The sequence below is a fragment of the Nematolebias whitei genome, chromosome 18 (genome assembly GCF_014905685.2).
Source record: "Nematolebias whitei isolate Nwh7 chromosome 18, NemWhi1, whole genome shotgun sequence".
NCBI lineage: Eukaryota > Metazoa > Chordata > Actinopteri > Cyprinodontiformes > Rivulidae > Nematolebias > Nematolebias whitei.
The window spans coordinates 17,870,639-17,888,222 of NC_056515.1; the positions used below are offsets into that span (position 1 = coordinate 17,870,639).

The 17,584-nt window shown below is 42.2% G+C and overlaps 1 protein-coding gene across 1 annotated transcript in view; it reads right to left on the minus strand.

Moving 5' to 3' along the window:
• LOC119425084 (ras-specific guanine nucleotide-releasing factor 2) overlaps positions 1-17,584 on the minus strand; it is a gene marked incomplete in the record, with an annotated part of 54,382 nt that overhangs the window by 7,145 nt on the left and 29,653 nt on the right. Inside the window, 12 exon segments of the mRNA XM_037692607.1 lie at positions 1,501-1,616; positions 1,949-2,009; positions 2,200-2,312; positions 7,180-7,286; positions 8,141-8,230; positions 8,304-8,429; positions 12,182-12,337; positions 12,446-12,690; positions 13,035-13,283; positions 15,841-15,923; positions 16,005-16,141; positions 16,262-16,328. Of these exon segments, the coding sequence (XP_037548535.1) occupies positions 1,501-1,616; positions 1,949-2,009; positions 2,200-2,312; positions 7,180-7,286; positions 8,141-8,230; positions 8,304-8,429; positions 12,182-12,337; positions 12,446-12,690; positions 13,035-13,283; positions 15,841-15,923; positions 16,005-16,141; positions 16,262-16,328 (1,550 nt within the window).

Here is a 17,584-nt window from a genome sequence, read left to right on the forward strand (position 1 = left end):
GTATATAGCACCTTTCTATCTTATCAAGATACTCAAAGCTCTTTACAACACAATCTGTGCCCTCATTTATCCATTCATACAGCACTCTACTAGATCTATACAAAGAATAATCAGTGATTTATCTCATTCATACACCGATGGGACCCACATCGGAGGCAATGAGGGGTTCAGTGTCTTGTCCAGGGACACTTCAACATGTGACTGCTGGTGGAATCAAACCCTCAACTCTTGCATTGGAGGACGACTGCTCTAACCACTCAGCCACAGCTGCCCAATAAGGAAAGTGTGTTAAAGGAAAACTAGATCATCACATTTACATCAGTATTCAGACCCTTTACACAGTCCTGAGGTGAAGCACCTTTAGCAACAGGTCTGATGTAAAACAAACTTTGTAGACCGGACTGTGGGATTTTCTGCCTTTTTTTTTTTTTTTGTAAATCCTCTCATCTTCTGTTTGGTTGGATGAGATTGTTTGTGTACCACCATTTTCAGATCTCTCAGAGGTATCTGAAAGGGTTTATGTTAGGATTCAAGCTGAGTCACTCTCAGACATTCATAGGTTGTCACTAATGGCATTTTTGTATTGTAAGGCCCGGCCCAGCATGGGTTCAAACCCAGGTTCTGCATATTTGCATATGGCGTCATGGCCCACTTCCAACCTGATTCCTGGAACCCAGAGACCTGGGGATCCATTTGGTCCAGGCTGTTGGAGCCTATTTTACATCAACAATTTCTAATATTCTTTCGGCACGCCTTCGTCTCTCGCTCTGTTTTTGCTGCTCTTGAATTGCACAGAGAACAAAGAGAAGTAGAACGAGCTCAATGTCAATTGTTTTACCACAGACAATATTACATCACATGTTTTTGATGTGATGATCCCCACCTGCATCAAGGCAGCACTCTGCTCAGAGCAAACACAACCATGGCTGGGGTAGAATAAGGCCAGGCCGGCTTGTGACGATGCCTTACAGTGAACAAATGCCATAAGATGCTTTGAGTCATTGACATGGAGGAAGGTACACCTTCAACTCAGTCTGAGGTCCTGAGATCAGTGGAACAGATTTTTATTGAGGATATCTGTGTACTTGTGTTTGTTTGTCTTTCTGTCACCCTGACCGGTCTTCCAGCAGCTTAAAAACACCTCCACATCAAGATGCTGCCGCCACCATGCTTTACAGCTGGGGCGGTGTTCTGTTAGGCAATGGCAAGTGGTTTCCTCCAGACATAAAGTTTAGAACTGAGGTTCAGTCTCGGTTTCATCAGAATCCTGGTTCTGATAGTCAGAGAGTCCTTCAAGCAGCTTTCAAGTGCTTCACACGGAGGAGACTTCCATGTAAACTCTCTGCCATTAGGCCAGTGGAGGTCTGCAGTTCTGGTTGTCCTTCTGGAAATTTGTATCATCTCTACAAGGATCTCTGAAGCTCGGGGTGACTATCAGGACCCCTGTCTCACTGAGACTCTTCTAGTCAGGTCAGGCGTTTAGAAAACTCCTGGTTGTACCAAACTTCTTCCAGCTGAGATTTATGGAAGTCACTGAGCTCTTCAGTGCCGGAGAAATCTCTTACAGCCTTCCCCAGATCTGTCTGTTCCTTTGACCTCATGGTTTGATTTTTGCTCTGATGTGTTTTCAACACAAGGGTCTTTTATAGAGAGATGTGGGGTTTTCCAAATCACGTCCAATTAATTTAAATGAGCAAACATGAACCTCAGTCGAGCGATCAAGAGCTAAATTTCAAGTGTTGCATGTGGTTTGAATATTTATGTAATTGTGAAATTTCTGTTTTTTCTTCATTTTAATACAATCACAAAATGTGTAACTGATAATAACAAGGAATGATTTTTAACAACAGCAACATTAGGATAGAACATAACAAAACTGGTATAAGTGAAGTGTGTCTGAATACTTTCTGAAACTACTGTGTACTGTACACAGTACTGTAATACTGACCATTTGTAGAATGTCTTCAATCCTCAGCAGAGTGTCATCCTGATCTTCCAGAGAAAGGGCACTGGAGAGCAGAACAGACTGTTACGCTGCAGACCATCACAAGGTATTATTTTGTAGACTGAGAAAATATAAAACCAGAACATCTTGCTCCCAATCATTTTCAAGAAAATGTTTTATTACCGTGCAGGTTCAGTCTGAGCTCCTGTAGCACACATTTACCAGCAAGAGCTCGTGGATGTTTCGACGTGTACCTTAAAAGGTTGGTTGCTGCTTTCCTCTCTTGGGACAGCAGGTCGGGGTCTCGCAGCACCTCCTCCAGGAGGCAAATAACCCCCGTCTTTAGCTCACCATTCATCTCAAAATCCTGGTGAAGAAAAACAGTTTTACACATTTGAGAGTCTGCAGCCAGATTGAAGAAACAACCAGAGGACACGTAGATAAATCTGTTTTAACCATTAAAATCTGTTAATTCATGAGTTATTTGACTTGTTTTTAAACAACTGATTATTTTTTTGTTCTCTAACTAAACTGAGTGGATTTTTTTTGCACAGACAGCTCAAAGTGCGCCCCTTTCGTGCTAAACAAAGTAAATTTCACAGCAAAGATAATTAAACTTCTAATGAGATACAAGGGGGTACACCTGTTGCAATAAACAAATCAATTAATCACATGTTAAATGAAACTGAGGTAAATTATAAACAATTATTGTCAAATTTCAAACAATATTATCGTTAATCGCAATAATTTCTGAGACAATTAATCGCCCAGCAGGTGACAAAAACAAAATGCAATAGAAAAATCCAAACATATGCCTGTTTAAATATTTATTTTACCTGAAGCCATAAAAGGCAGGTCACAATGTATGTGCCTGTGTTTGTTTGTTAGCAAAACATCTCATGCATCACACCACTTTTAATGAAAATCTACAACTGATTATTTTTAGTGACAACTTGATTCAAGATGGCTGCCGCTTCTAATCAACACAAAATCACCTATAACTCAATCAGTTCGACAAATATGGAGCTCAAGACTGGTGTGGTGGTAGCTGAGAGTCAGCCCCAACACACTCTAACAGATCTTGGTTTAAAATCTTAACATTCAAGGTGATGTGCTCCCTCAAGAAATGCTCATTTTATTACTGAAGAAAATAAATGTTTAACTTGTAAACACTGGTCTGCAGTGTTTGACAATAATCTAATACTTTTTACACTTATTATTGTTTTGTGTTTATACATGTAGTATAACGTAACAGTTTAGACATATACTGACTTTGTGCTACAAACTGATCAAACAGATTAATTGTGATGTAATTCAGTTCAATTCCGTTTATTTATATAGTGCCAAGTCACAACAGAAGTCACCTCAGGGCACTGATTATTGAATAATTTCATTCATAAATGAAAGCATCTTTCTTTGAAATAAATCTTGATCAGTCTGTTAGCGCTCGCTATGTGTGTTGAGGATGACTCTCAGCTACCACCTCATCAAATGGTAGCTCAATATCTCCAAAAGATAATCAGTTCTCTATTATTTTCAGGAAGTTTCATAAAAAAATCAACTACTGGCTCGCGATATTTTGCAAACAGACATTGATAAATGAATCTTTCATTGCGACAGTAAAAAAATAATAAAACTCTTTGCAAAAAATGTACTTTAATGTGTTGGTTTTTTAAAACCAACGTGATATTTTACACCCATCAACCAGAGCCACAGTTTGTCACAGGCCCAAACCCCAGGTTTATTTTCAGACAACAACAAAGATGGCACCTTATATAATCTTAAATAATAATGATGGTTCTCTCGGACTCCTCGGGGAAGAGGCTGACCTTTCTGTTTGCTTCCTGGGTGGAGGAAAGGCACGCAGTGCAAAGAGCACCTCTGTCAGGGAGAGGAATGATGGGAGAAGAGATACAAGAAAACACCAGGTTCTTTCAGGTGGGCTCGACAAGGGTGGGGGTCCTGTCTCCTCCAACCTGAAGTGTCAACTCTCAGATCAACACGAGTAACAACTCCCTGTACAGCCTCTAGTTTTATTAATGCTCCAGCTATATGTGGGACAGAACCCTCTTAAGCCCCAGGTTCAGGGGCTAACTTTCTATATTCCTTATTTTGCTAATTGGAATAATCACCATTATCTCTGAACAAAACAGGCAAACACATTTTATAGATTACCATAAATGTGAAAAAAGAAAAAAAACTTGTGCAGGTAAAAAATAAAATTATACTAACTAGAGGAATTGCATTTCCTGAAAAAATGGGGAGCAGATGGTGGGGGTTAAGGGCCTTGCTCAAGGGCCCAGAGTGGGGCAAATGAGGGTGGGGGTAGGTGTGGGTGCTTCACCTTCACCTATCCTACCCACATTTTTGATGTTGTCAGTACCAAAAGTTGAACTGGCGATCTTCAATTCAACTCAATTCAATTCAATTCAATTCAATTCAAAAATACTTTATTAATTCCAGAGGGAAATTAAACGTTGTTGTAACTCATCATCCTGGTTTCATTAAAGAGTTGTTCTAGATGCTGGTGGCTGTGGGCAGGAATGATCTCTTGTAGCGGTCTGTCCTACAACGGGTCTGAAGAAGCCTCTGACTGAAGACACTTTGTTGTTGTATGACAGTCTGATGAAGAGGATGCTGAGGGTTGTCTATAATGTTCTTCATTTTATGAAGAATCCTTCTTTGAACAATCATCTCCAAAGGTTCTAGAGGAGTCCCCAGAACTGAGCCAGCCTTCTTTATGAGCTTGTTGATCTTTTTTAAGTCACTTGCTCTGGTGCTGCTCCCCCAGCAGATGATGGCAGAAGAGATAGCACTCTCTACAACAGACTTATAGAAGATATGCAGCATCTTGCTGCAAACATTGAAGGACTTCATCTTCCTCAAGAAGAACAGTCTGCTCTGTCCCTTCTTGTAGACAACTTCATTGTTGCATTTCCAGTCCAGTCTATTGTCCAGGTGAACCCCAAGGTATTTATACTTCTCCACCACCTCCACTTCTTCTCCCATGATGAAAATAGTGTTGGACCTGTTCCTGATTCTCCTGAAATCTACAATCATCTCTTTTGTTTTGTTCACATTCAAGATGAGATGATTGTTTCCACACTATGCCACAAAGTGGTCCACCAGTTCCCTGTACTCAGCTTCTTGTCCATCTCTGATACACCCGACCACTGCAGAGTCATCTGAATATTTCTGCAGATGACAGGAGTCTGTTTTGTACTGGAAATCTGAGGTGTACAGAGTGAAAAGGAATGGTGAAAGTACAGTCCCCTGTGGTGCTCCTGAGCTACTTACCACCTGGTCGGACACACAACCCTTCAGTCTCACAAACTGTGGTCTGCTTGTCAGGTAGTCTTTGATCCAGGCGATTGTTGAGGCCTCCACCTGAGTCTTCTGAAGTTTCTGACAAAGCAAATCAGGCTGGATTGTGTTAAATGCACTGGAGAAATCAAAGAACATGACTCTCACAGTGCTGTCTGACTTTTCTAGATGACAGTGAGTTTGCTGAAGCAGGTGTATGATGGCATCTTCAACTCCAAGTCCACGCTCATAAGCAAACTGCAATGGGTCCTGATATGTGCTTGTTTGTCTAGTCAGGTGGGTCAGCAGAAGTCTCTCTAGGACCTTCATGATGTGGGATGTCAGGGAAACAGGTCTATAGTCACTGGGGACTGATGGGTGAGTTTTCTTTGGCACTGGAATAAGACAGGATGTTTTCCACAACACTGGAACCTTCTCCTGGGTCAGGCTAAGGTTGAAGAGGTTCTGCAGAACCCCACAGAGCTGCTCTGCACATACCTTCAGGACTCTGGGACTGACACCATCTGGACCTGCAGCCTTATTCCGGTTCAGTCTCTCCAGCTGCTTCCTCACCTGACTTCTGGAGACGCAGAGGGGGGAGGCAAAGGAGATATCAGCATCTTCTGATTTGGTTGAAGACCAATATGTAGAAGAAGGGTCCATGACTGAGGTGGTAGATACAATATTTGAGGTGTGACAGGACAGCCTTGGGTCAATGGAGGGTGGTATGTATGTTTGGCTGTGGGCAAGAGAGGAGGATGCTGAGCTTGTTCCTGAACTGAACCTATTGAAGAATGTGTTCAGTTCGTTGGCTCTGTCCAGGCTTCCATCCATCTGATCCTCCTTCTGCTTGAAGCCTGTGATCTGTTTCATCCCTGACCACACCTCTCTGATATTGTTCTGTTGGAGCTTGCTCTCCAGCTTCTTCTTGTACACCTCCTTGATGTTTCTTATCTTGACTTTTAGTTGCTTCTGTGTGCTCCTCAATAATTCCCTGTCTCCGTCCCTGAAGGCTCTTTTTTTCTGGTTTAGCAGTTCCTTCAGGTCAGTGGTAATCCAGGGTTTGTTATTGGGGAAGCATCTCACTGTTCTGGTGGGGATGGTGTACAAGCCTTACAATCACAGGCCCACCTTCTCTAACCTCTGCGCCACCACTCCCGAGCTAAAATTAGCTAAAAAATGTGGAATTAGCTGAAAAAGCTAAAATTAGCCTAAAACAGCTATATAGTAGTTGAAACAGCAGAAAAAGCTGAAACTTGCAGAAATAAGCTGAAAGCAGGAAAAGCTGAAAACTGAAAAAGCTGAACTTTGTAGAAATAAGCTGAAAGGAGCATAACAAGATGAAACTGGCAAAAAAATGTTGGAAGAAGCACAAAAATGTTGTAGTTAGCAGAAAGAATCTGAAAGAAGCACAAAACAGCTGGAAAAACAGCTGATATTAGCTGAAAGTTGCTGAAAAATTTTGTAAAATTTGCACAAGGAAGCTGAAAGAAGCTGAACTGGAACAAAATGTGAAAGGAGCAGTAAAAGATTGTAAACAGGTCTAAAGATTTGAAGGATGTAAAATGACCATTTCAAATAATTTTCTATGAGAAAAAGTGGCAGAAAAGGCTAAATATTTCAAAAATCTAAAGTTGCACCAATACCAAAAGTCACAGCAGGATTGTCCTGAACGAGCTGAATGTTTTGATATGATTTGTTGAAATAGCACAAAAACTGTGGGACGAGAATTGTACCTAAAATTATACCGAAAAAAAAACAAAACGAATCACAATAGTGTGAATGCTTCATAAACATTCACAGTATTACACAATAATATAGAACTAAATATAACTTCATCTGGGCAGCAGGACAAAAGCACAAAGCATGATTTTAACCAGAGGACAGCTAAAAAAAGCTCACAGGGGATTCTTCAGTGCTTGTGAACTCACCTGGGAGTGTTTAGAAACCCAGTGTCGCAACACATTCAGAACTCTGTTGGTGGCGGCTCGGCGGATGATGAATTCTTTGTCACAAGCTCTCTCAGCATTACTAAAACCTAGAAGGATGAAAGAAATCCAGGAGTCAGGAGAGACCCTGCTGTTTGTGAACGTGTGAGTTTGGCTCACAGTCACTGTCAGACTTGCACAACTTGCCAAACGTACGGTGACCAAAAAAAGACTCAGTTCACTACAGATGCAAAAATGATAACCTTCTTCCTGTTTTGATCCAAATAAATAAATAAAATCTGTGAAATCCTGTCAGCAGCTGTGACAAACAACTGTTACATTTAAAACTGACAGAGAAAAAGCTCATATTTAGTCTGAAGAATAAAAGTTTTATTGTCAAAACTTTTGATTTTTAAAAGATGATGTGGTCATTTTTTAAATACAATTTAGGAAAAATACTATAAATATTTAGTATCGTTTTTAGCTGTAACATCAGTCACAAAACACAAAGTATGAAGAAATTTAGGTTAGACTAAGGTAAACGGGATTTTTTTTAGGTTTATAAAACAACTCTTTCTATGTATGTATGTATGTAAAAAAAAAAAAAATCTGTATGCCTTTTTATAACTGTCTATTGTTGCTGTTGTCCACTGTTGTCATCTTTCTTTGTTGAAATCAGGTCTCTCTTGTAAATGAGTCCTCGGGGCTCAGTAGGATTTACCTGTCTAAATAAAGGTTGAATGAAAAAAAAACAACTCTTTCTATGTCAGACGTGTGGGAAAGAACGCTACATTAAAATGAAACTTCTTTTACTGATCACTTTAGACTAACTCTTAAAGCTCAGATGAAACTGCAGCTCTTCTCGTTCTCTTCACTGACGACCATTTAATGCTAAATTGATTGACAGCAAAGCCAAAGCTCCCTCCCTGCGTGCGTTTTGACCTTCACGACTGAACGTGCCCACCCTGCGAGCTGCCGTGCCCGGCGGCAGCTGTGGCGATGGCGAACGCCGACGCAGGCGACATGGCGCAGCGAGAGTTCTCCCCCGATGTGACTGCAAGAAACCAGAGGCTGCTCAGTCTGTTGTGTGTGACGTGTGCGTCCATGATCGTTTGTGCATTTCTTACCTCCTGCCTGTCTGTATCGAAGATGCCTCGGCGTGGACGGGGAGCGGCAGGGAGACAAATCGCCCAGCTCGCTGCTGGATGGTGATTCAGGAATAAACTTGTCCAGAGATACAGACTCCAGAACAGCTGCAAGGAGAGAAAGGCCTCAAGTCAAACAAGCACCCAGAAAACAAGGAAAACTGAGGATATGTCAGGTTTCTGTTTTTGTTGAGACGTTTCGTCCTTCATCCAAAGGACTTCATCAGTCCAAGGAGCCACAACAAACTGCGTCCCACGAGCAGCACACACACATAGTGGGTGATCCAGGATTATTGAGCATGAACTTTGATGTTTTGAACCACTTTGGCTATGGCTGCTTCCGACAAGTTGACGGGGGAGAGGGAGGGCCCCAGAAACCATCTTATCACTCACAAGCTGGTTGGCCCACTATGTGAACGTGCTGCTTGTAAGACTCAGTTTGTTGTGGCTTCTTGGACTGATGAAGTCCTTTGGATGAAAGAGGAAACATCTCAACAAAAAAAGAAACCCTCCAGAGGACCTGACTGAACTTTATTGGATTTTTTTACATGGATTATTGAGAATGAACTTTGATCAGGTTATGTTAGGTTTTCTTGTCCTAAAGCCCACAAATTCCTAAAACAAATGGATCGGCATCTTGTCTGCCTTCTGATCACAAAAAAACAGAAAAAATGTAAGTTGGCTTATGGATGGATAAACTTTATTGTATATACTAAATTTTCCTGCATATAAGTTGCAGTTTTTTTACATAGATTTGTCAGTCCTGCGACTTATACCCCGAAGCGACATATACTTTTTTCCCCATATTCCTAATGCAATTTTTGACTGACACTTTCAATTTCTAAGAATTGCAACGGCGAGTCCTCCCGTGCATGCTCGCTTCACTCAGCTGGTGCAAGCGGAGGAACGCTGGAGAGCTAGCGGTTCCGGCCGCGATGGATGGATGGATGGCACCACGCCACCCAGGCGAACTGAAGCTGTTTAGACCATTAAATAAACGCATAATAAACGCAACAGGTCAGCGGTGACGCAAAATAAATGCGACTTATAGTCCAGAGCGACTTATACGCCAAAAAATACGGTACTTAAAATGTCTAAAAATCCACACAGTACATCAGGTCTTGCCTTCTTACTTTTTTCTTTTGGCTGTTCCCTTCTTCAGGGGTCAGTAAGTGAACTTGCACAATGATTTGGTAATTTATTTTACACCGGATGCCCTTCCTGACACAACCACAGACCATCTAGGGTGCCCGGAGGAGCAGATGCGGGTATGAGGGTACCTCACCTTTTCTACCCACATTTTGAAGTAACAGTCAACAGGGGATTTGAACCAGAGACTTTCCAATTACAGGTTCAGTTCTCTAACCTCTGCGCCACCACCTTCCTGTCTTTCTTATAATCAAGGTAAAAATAAATCCGCCAGTCTTTCAGTTCTAAGGTTTTACATATCAGGACATAATAATAATATTTTTCATCTTTACCAAAAGCTCTAAAACTATTTAAATCTAAGCTAAAGTTAAAAAAAAATCTACAAGAGATTCCACCACATCATTAATTACTGAACAAACAAGATGCCAAATTTAAACGTGTGTAAAAACAAAGTCCATCGTTGCTGCTTTTATGAGATTTAAGAGGAAAAGTGTCTGCCAGGTGCTGCTAATCAAATACACCTGATTATCTGAGCATCCTCAGTGCTGCCACGCTTCTCAAAGCTGCCTCTCTGCTGCAGTGTGTGTTAACACAATGCCAAGGTGGAAAGACCCCTGCAATGAGCTCAAAGAAGAAAACCATTTAAGGCAGCTGCTAATCTTTGCAGGAGTGGATGCTCCCAAGTCAGACCACGCAAGTTCCATCTGAATGAACCACAAGACTTCTGGAGTGATGTCTTTTAGACAGAAGGGAGCCAAACGAACTGCACAGTTTGAAGAACAAACAAACAGCACAAACACCTCATGTCAACTGTAAAGCACAGCGGTAGAGGGCTGATGTTTGGGCTTGTTTTGCAGCCCAGGACCGGCACACTTCACAGTCTTTGAGTCAACCACAAACTCCTCTGCTGACCAAAGGATTCAAGAGTTAACCATGAGACCTTCTGTCCTACAGCTGATGCTTGACCCAAACTGGGCCATAATGCAACATTCCAAACACAGCAGCAAATCTACAACAGAACAGCTGAAAAGCAGGAGAATCAAGGTCCTGCAATGGTCCAGTCAAAGTCCAGACCTCAACCAGATTGAAATACTGTGATGGGACTTTAATGCAGCTATGCAGAAACTAACGTCTGCAAACCTTTATGGGCTGAAGCAATGTTGTGAAGAAGAGTGGGCCAAAATCCTTCGTCAACCATGTGACAAACTGATAAAATCATGACTCCTGAGAGTTACTGCTGCTGAAGGAGGTTCTGCAAGCTGTTAAAACAGGGTGGGCATATGTTTTTGCATTTATGTTTCTAATTTGGCTTCATTGTTGAATAAATAAAGACATGGTGGAATTTGTTCTTTGTATTTGTATACTTGAGGCTACATCTGAGTATGTTTAGAACCTGGTAAAGACATTTATTATGTGCTGCAATGTGACACTCTAGATTTGCAATGGAGTGGACTTTTTTCTTTACAATGACTTTGTAATAAGCATGTTATAAAAAATAATGTGCAAATCAAGTGCTCTCTATTTAACTCATTCAGTTTAGTTGTTTGTTTTTCCTCTGAAAGAACTCCAGCTGCCACTCAAGAGTCTCTATCTTGATTTCCTCTCTAATCTGCTGACAGTAATTTTCTGACCTGGCACTCTGCTGTTAAATTTATACAAAACAAAATTCATGCTGCAGTCAGATGCTGTTTTCAAAGCTTCATTTTTCAGTTTTTGTCTTTTAGACAGTTCAGGTTCATAAAACGGTATCAAGGACAAGCCAAAATCTGATGTGATGTTTGTAGATAATAAATCATGCTTGCAACTTTAAGGTTGTTTCAGAAGAACATGCCACAAATGTTGCAGCTAAATTTTGAATTTAAAGGATAATCTATTACTAGCAGCCAACTCTGATCAAAAATACTTTATTAATCCCAAAGGGAAAATAAATGTTGTTGTAACTCGTCATCCTTGTTTCATTAAGCGTTGTTATAGATACTGATGCTGTAGGCAGGAAGGATCTCTTGTAAAGGTCCGTCCCACAGTGGATCCAAAGAAAGTGGCCGCAGATGCCGTCCGGTCTGTCCACCAAGACTCGGCTAGCCTCTCTGTTCCCCCAGGCTGCAGGACCGCCCGAATGCTGGGCTGAATTCCTCCCAGAGCGATGGCCACTCCTCCCAGCAGCCTGCTGAGCTCCTCGTTGCTGCGGACAGCCGACTGAAGATGCCAGGGGACAATCCTGACCTTCTGCTGTCACAACCGTGTTTCCTGCTAGTTCCAGGACCTCAGTGCTCAGGCACTTGAGCACAGCTGGCAAGTAGAAGGGAATGCATCCACGATGCCTTCTTTTCAACTCATTTGAGATTTGGGGCTGTAGTTGAGATACTATTTGAGCATTTGAGGTGTTAATCAGCTGCTCCCAGTTGTAAAAAAAAAACCACCTCGTTGTTATGGTTACGGATCATAACAAAAGTCCAAAACTAAAAAAAGGTTTCAGTAAAAATCCTTCCAGCTGCACAGACTCTGATACCAGAGAAAACAGTCATAAAAAAAATCTGATTTACATCCATCAAAAGAGGAATTAAAGTTTCCAAAAGTAAAATGTCAGCATGAATGTAACAGATCTACTCCAACAGGCAGCCACCCCGAGCAGCGCAATTCTAGAACATACAATTCTGAAGCATCAGAGTGCATGTGGGCTCATGTGGGACAGGAAGGATCCAGCTACTTACCCCTGCGAAAGCTGCGCCGCAGCTTCCCACAGAAGGCATCAAGGCGAGGTAGCTCTCCAGTGACATCCTCCCCCGCAGCTGGACTCAGCTCTGGAGAGATGGGACCACGACTGAGGTCCAGCGGGGCCTTGGTGGAGAGCGGAGGCAGCGAGGACACTCCAGAGACCTGTGGGAAGCTGGGAAAGGATGTGGCGGTGGGCGGAGGGGAGGAGAAGCCAGACATAGGCTTGGATAAGCTGGGAGGAGGAGAGGAAATGGAAGGACTATGACTGGAGGTAGGAGAGTTGGCTGCGGAGGAGGAGGGCGTCGTGGACAGATCTAGAGCTCCCACTTTCAGGCTGATGGGGGAACTGAGGGAGAGCTTGCGGCAGTGCATCGGGGAGGAGGTGCAGGAAGGGATGGTAATGGGAGGAGGGGATGAAAACTTGCGGCAGAGCCTCGGAGATTTGTTGTTCAGCGGGTCGTTACCCCAGGTGCCCTGATTAGTGGCGAAGAAGAGCTCCAAAGACCTGAAAGAAATTAGTGGATTTATTCTGCAGCTCTGTTGAGGACAGCAGGAACAGATTACCAGTCCAACTGGTCATATTTACTTGGACTGGTCCAGAGCAAGCTGTGTGATCTTGAGACTGTAGTCAGGACACAGGGACATGATGGAGAGTCGGTCATATGAGTGCTGCTCAATGCTGCAGCAGTGACAGGAATGCAGGGAAGATGAATAATGAGAAAAGATAGAATGAGGGATGAACTGTTTAATGTGAGGAGAGTGAAAAGACAATAAGGATGGATCAACATGATGATGCCTACAGTCTGGTTCAGGAGCATCGACAAACAATGCACCCTCAGCTCCGAGTACCTCACAGGGATGGACGTGAACGGTTTCTTGTAGATGTCAGCCAGCTTGTCGATGACCACGGCGGCAGTGGTGAAGATCCTGTAAGTGTGGAGGAAGGTGTTGAGAAAGTCTATGGAGAGGAAGCGCAAGTCTGTCAGCCGCTCCAGCAGACGCTCCACGCTGGCATATCGGATCTGTGGCACCTTGCAGGAATTGAGTGTCTTGCTGAAGCAAATGTCCACGTCGTCTTTATGCAGCCGGGCATCAGACCTTTTGCAGAAAAGCACCACAATTAAACTTATTTTGCTTATTCTAAAAGATATGGCTGAAAATATTTAGTTTTTCCATTTAAAACACTAAAACTAAACACTAGCATCTGTACTATGACTGAAAATGAGCTGCACTCATCTCAGTTTCCTTCTCACTGCATTAATATTAAAACAGAAAACTGTAGTTTTTACACAAAAAGTGTTTCAAGTTGAATCATGTATACAAACAAAACGCATATACATTCTTTTGTTTCAAAGAACAGGCATTTAGGGCCAAACGTATTTTCTCTGTACACAAGACAGGCCCAGACTTATCAAAAATTGCACATCTTTTTGAGGTTCAATTTAGCATATATGTTAATTTCTTGAAAGCTTCTGCAAAGGGAGATTTGCACCTCAAACTCTGCTGTCAATCTGACAGTTTCTGTCTGTACTGGTTCACTTTCTCTATGCTTTGGTGTTAACCCACTCACATTTATATAAATAATGGCCAGGGCAAAAAGCTCCTGATTCTAAGAGCTCAGTGCTTTTTGCAAAACAGATTTTGCATAAAATTATTATTATCTCCTGTGATCTGGTGGGATTTACGTCTCAGGATGAAACAGGAAGAGGAACTATGTGCAGCACTGTTGCCCTATAATAACGAGCCAGCATGTTGGAAAAGGTTTGACTCATCTCTCCTACCAGTGGTAATTTTCTGACATTGTTGCACCTACTTTTTTTTTTTTCAAATGATACATCTGGAATAAATCTAAATATACAGAAAAGGTAACAGAAAGTGCTTCACATCAGGAAATTAACAGAACCGCCAAGTGAAAATTATGCAGTAAATCAAAAAATCTATTCAGTATATTGAGACAAACAGAATTTGGTGCAAATGATGAACACAAAATTAATCAAAAACCAGCCACTACACTTTCTTAGTTTGCTGCATTAGTCTAGACCTTTGACTTTGTCCACCTCACCATTATGTTTTGTTTATTTGACAATTAAAGCAGTTTTGGGGACTAAAGCTGTTCAATGCAATTTTTGCAACGGAAATATTTTATGTGGTAGTTGCTTAATTTCCCCACCAATCCTAAGGTCACTAAAAGTCAAAACCGGCTACCTCGGTTATGAATTTTTGCATAAATTATCGTAAATAATAATAATAATGTTATGTGTTGTCATCATTGCATGTTCCCATGCAATGGCGAAATTGGCTCTCTGCATTTGTCCCATCCACCCCCAGGTGGTAGATGTGTCATTTCTAACCTAAACCTGGAGCCCGTCCCTGCCCAACCCAGATTCGGACCAGGCTGGGACATAATAATGTGCTTAATGTGCTGGCCAGGTTGGTGTTGGGCTTTTTATTGCATCAGGGATGTGAGCGGCCAACGATCCAATATATGCAAACATGGCTTGCCAAACTTCACCTAGCACACGTGGCCAATTGACCAAGCGCTGACCAGTCGGTTGAAAGAGGTAAAAAGTTCAGTTAAGTTTCAGAAGGACTACTGCCAGTGATCCATCCATCCATCCATTATCTTTACCCGTTTATTCAATTTTGGGTCACGGGGGTCGCCGGTGCCCTTGTCCAGCAATCACTGTGCGAGGGGCGGGGTACTCCCTGGACAGGTTGCAAGTCCATCACAGGGTGCCAGTGATCCATCAGCCCAAATGAACATTCATTCAGCCGCTGCACTCAAAGGACACGCGCGGCCGACGACCCAAACAGGTGAGATCACAAAATATCCGACATGTCAGAGCAGCGTTCAATGCAGGCAGAAGCAGGAGAAGCAGTAAATGCACTTTGACGGCTCCGCAGCTCCGATCTTCTGCCCCCTCAGCCACGCGCGTCCTCCAACCATTAATAATAGTTGGTGGTATAAGCAGTCAAAGCTTAATTAAAAATGTCGGGGTGTGGGAGTTTTGGGTTCGGACCTGTAATTACTGTTAATACGTCGGATCGGGTGGGGTTCGGAGATGATGGCTGCGGGCTGGGGCAGGGTCGTTTCGGATTATTTAGACACAAGTGCAACTCTACCGGGTGCTGCGGTGGGTGGATATTGGGGGCAACTATTGGGGTACCCGGGGGGGGGGGGGGGGCGATTGGGGATGGGGTGTACTGCTCAGAGACACCACGAGGTGTGCAATGACTGGGGATCTAGCCTGGGACTTTCGGGTCGCAAGTCAGCTGCACTGCCTCTACACCATCTCGCCCCCCCAAGTTCTAAAAGTCAATGTTTAACAACAATTAGACATTTATTATTAAGTTTGAACTTCTATTGCCATCTGATTATTACGCTTTCATACAACCTTTATTTAGACAGGTAAATCCCATTGAGCCTCAATGACTCATTTACAAGAGAGACCTGATTTCAACAAAGAACGATGACAACAATGGACAACAGCGACAACAATAGACTGTTATAAAAAGTCATATTATTTTCAGGTCTCTCTTGTAAATGAGTCCTTAAGGCTCAGTGGGATTAACCTGTATAAATAAAGGTTGAATGAATGAATGATTGTTCTAATACATCAACATTATCATAAATCCAACTGGCATCTTTTCTTACTTGATCATGTGTGGCACAGAGACTTTAGAGTTTTCCTCAAACACGCTGGTCATGAGGCCATTACAGCGGATGTTATCAATGCACTGAAACAAAAAGGAAAGGAGCATGAGAGCTAGGCACAGAGAGAGAGGCTCACGTTCTTAATTGCAGCTCTGAACTCCCACCTGGCTGATGTCGCTGGTCCAGGCAGCTTTCTCTTGGCGGGAAGGAGCTAAGAGGACAACGGAGAAGTTCTGACCATCAGGAGGCTCCACCACAATCTTAAACTCCAGGTGACTGAAGCCTTGACCTGCAGCGTTGTCTGCAAAGCAACAGAAAACAACAAAGTAAAAACTTCACTGTTGCAGAGTTGATGAGGATAGAGATTTAATGATACAGTTAAAGGACTATAGAACTAAAGAAAGACAGTAGAGATACTCACAGTCTTCATCATTAGCATCCAGTTCTTCAATGAGCGTGCACTCGATCAGAGACAAAGTTCCTCCCTGCTGTTGTGAAAATAAAGATAACATGCAGTTCATTTGTGTGAGTTTATGATAGTCTCTAAATTTACAAGAGAAATGTTCAAAATCCAGAAAAACATGACAAAGACAAAGTTTACATCTTGTGTCAAACTCAAGGTCCACAGGCCAAATGTAACTCTTGTTACATGTGTTTAGTGCCAAACATGTACTGTCTCCAGAGAGATGTTTGTATTTGCATCTCAGGAAAAATAACAAAAGGAGAGTGGCTATCAGCTGCATCGTTGCCTTTACAAAAATATGGCAGGAATGTCTGAAAAAGCACAATTAACCCTCAGTCCCAGAGATGAGGGACAAACGTTTCTTTTAAATATAGACCATCAATAAAGTGCATAAAATCATGTTGTTGTTTTACATTCAGAATTCATTCAACCTTTATTTAGACAGGTAATCCCATTGAGCCTCGAGGACTCATTTACAAGAGAGACCTGATTTCAACAAAGAATGATGACAACAATGGACAACAGCGATAACAATAAAAAGTTATAAAAAGGCATACAATTTATTATTATTTTTTTTTACAAATAGGAAGGCTAAAAAAAAGAAAAGTAATAAAAAACAGCTAGATTCTAAGGCGAATGTAGAAAACTAAAAACAGGAACATGTCTGCATTGGTCCCTGCCAGGAGTCCAACAGATTCTTAAAGCCACTTAGAGAGGTCAAGGTCGAGAGCTTCAAATCTTTTTGTAAGATATTCCAGGAAACAGGAGCGGAGTAGGAGAAGACCATTTTGCCAAGTTCAGTCCTCATTGAGGGAACACTGTAGATAATAATGTCCTGAGAGCGCACGCTGTAGCTGCACTCACGCAGAGACATGAAGGAGGAGATGTATGAAGGCAACAGACCAAGAAGTGATTTAAAGATGTAGTGTGACAAGGGCCAGGTGCCGAGTTCACTACAAAGATGAAAATGTACCAGTGAAGTCTGCATGATGTTAATGATGTCCAGTTAACCTGTGAATACAGGGTGCAGTGATGGATACGATAATCACAGCCATAAATAATGTCACTGTAATCAATGGAGGGAAGGAAGGTCACAGAAACAAGGCGTTTCCTAGCATTCAGGGTTAGACAGGATCTGTTTCTGAAAAAGAAACCCAGTTTAACTTTCAGTTTCTTTACCAAGTTTTCCACATGGAGCTTAAAAGAGAGATGCAAGTCAACCAAGATACCCAAATATTTATAGGAATCAACAAACTCAATCGGGACACCATTTGAGGATGA